The 583-nt window shown below is 35.8% G+C and overlaps 1 protein-coding gene across 1 annotated transcript; it reads left to right on the top strand.

Annotated features, from left to right (window-relative positions):
• The first annotated feature begins 40 nt into the window (after nt 1–40).
• On the top strand, nt 41–442 carry LOC105456627. Its single transcript, XM_011700822.1, has one exon. It carries the CDS (start codon nt 41–43, stop codon nt 440–442), a length of 402 nt encoding a protein of 133 aa, XP_011699124.1.
• The last annotated feature ends 141 nt before the right edge of the window (nt 443–583 follow it).

Genomic DNA, 583 nt, shown 5'->3' with positions numbered 1-583 from the left:
CGTGACAGAATACAACGCGCAAAAGCATCGAACTATTGGTATGCGACCTATCGATGTTACCCCCACGATCGCCGACAAGCTCTTAACCACGGTGTACAACAATTACGTAAAGATCGCGGCGCCAGCGCGATTCAAAGTGGGTGAGTCGGTACGCGTCAGTAAATTCAAAACAACCTTTGAGAAAGGTTATACGCCAAATTGGACTACGGAGGTGTTTAAAATCAAGGTGCAGAAAACTAATCCTGCGACGTATCTATTGGAGGATTATCGTGGAAAACCGGTTGCCGGAGGATTTTACGAGTACGAGTTGCATCGCGTTGCTAATCCCAACGTGTATCTGGTTGAAAAAGTGTTACGTAAAAGAGGAGATGATGTTTATGTAAAATGGCTGGGGTTTGATAATTCGCATAATTCTTGGATACACAAAGATAATGTTTTGTAAAATAATTTACATTCCTGTTTATTACTATATAAAAAACATTTTTTTATTACAATAAAAATTATTTGATTACAAAAGACACAAAATATACATGTATTATGAAAATAAGTTGTTTTTATTTTTTTATTTTTTTATTTATTTATT

The sequence above is a fragment of the Wasmannia auropunctata genome, unplaced genomic scaffold (assembly GCF_000956235.1).
Source record: "Wasmannia auropunctata unplaced genomic scaffold, wasmannia.A_1.0 LD335627.1, whole genome shotgun sequence".
Classification (NCBI taxonomy): Eukaryota; Metazoa; Arthropoda; class Insecta; order Hymenoptera; family Formicidae; genus Wasmannia; species Wasmannia auropunctata.
The sequence above is the reverse complement of the archived record's forward strand: the minus strand, read 5'-3'. Positions and strand labels throughout refer to the sequence as shown.

Coding starts and splice junctions, on each gene's coding strand:
- LOC105456627 (XM_011700822.1), top strand. CDS start 41: ATGCGACCTATCGATGTTACCCCCACGATCGCCGACAAGCTCTTAACC.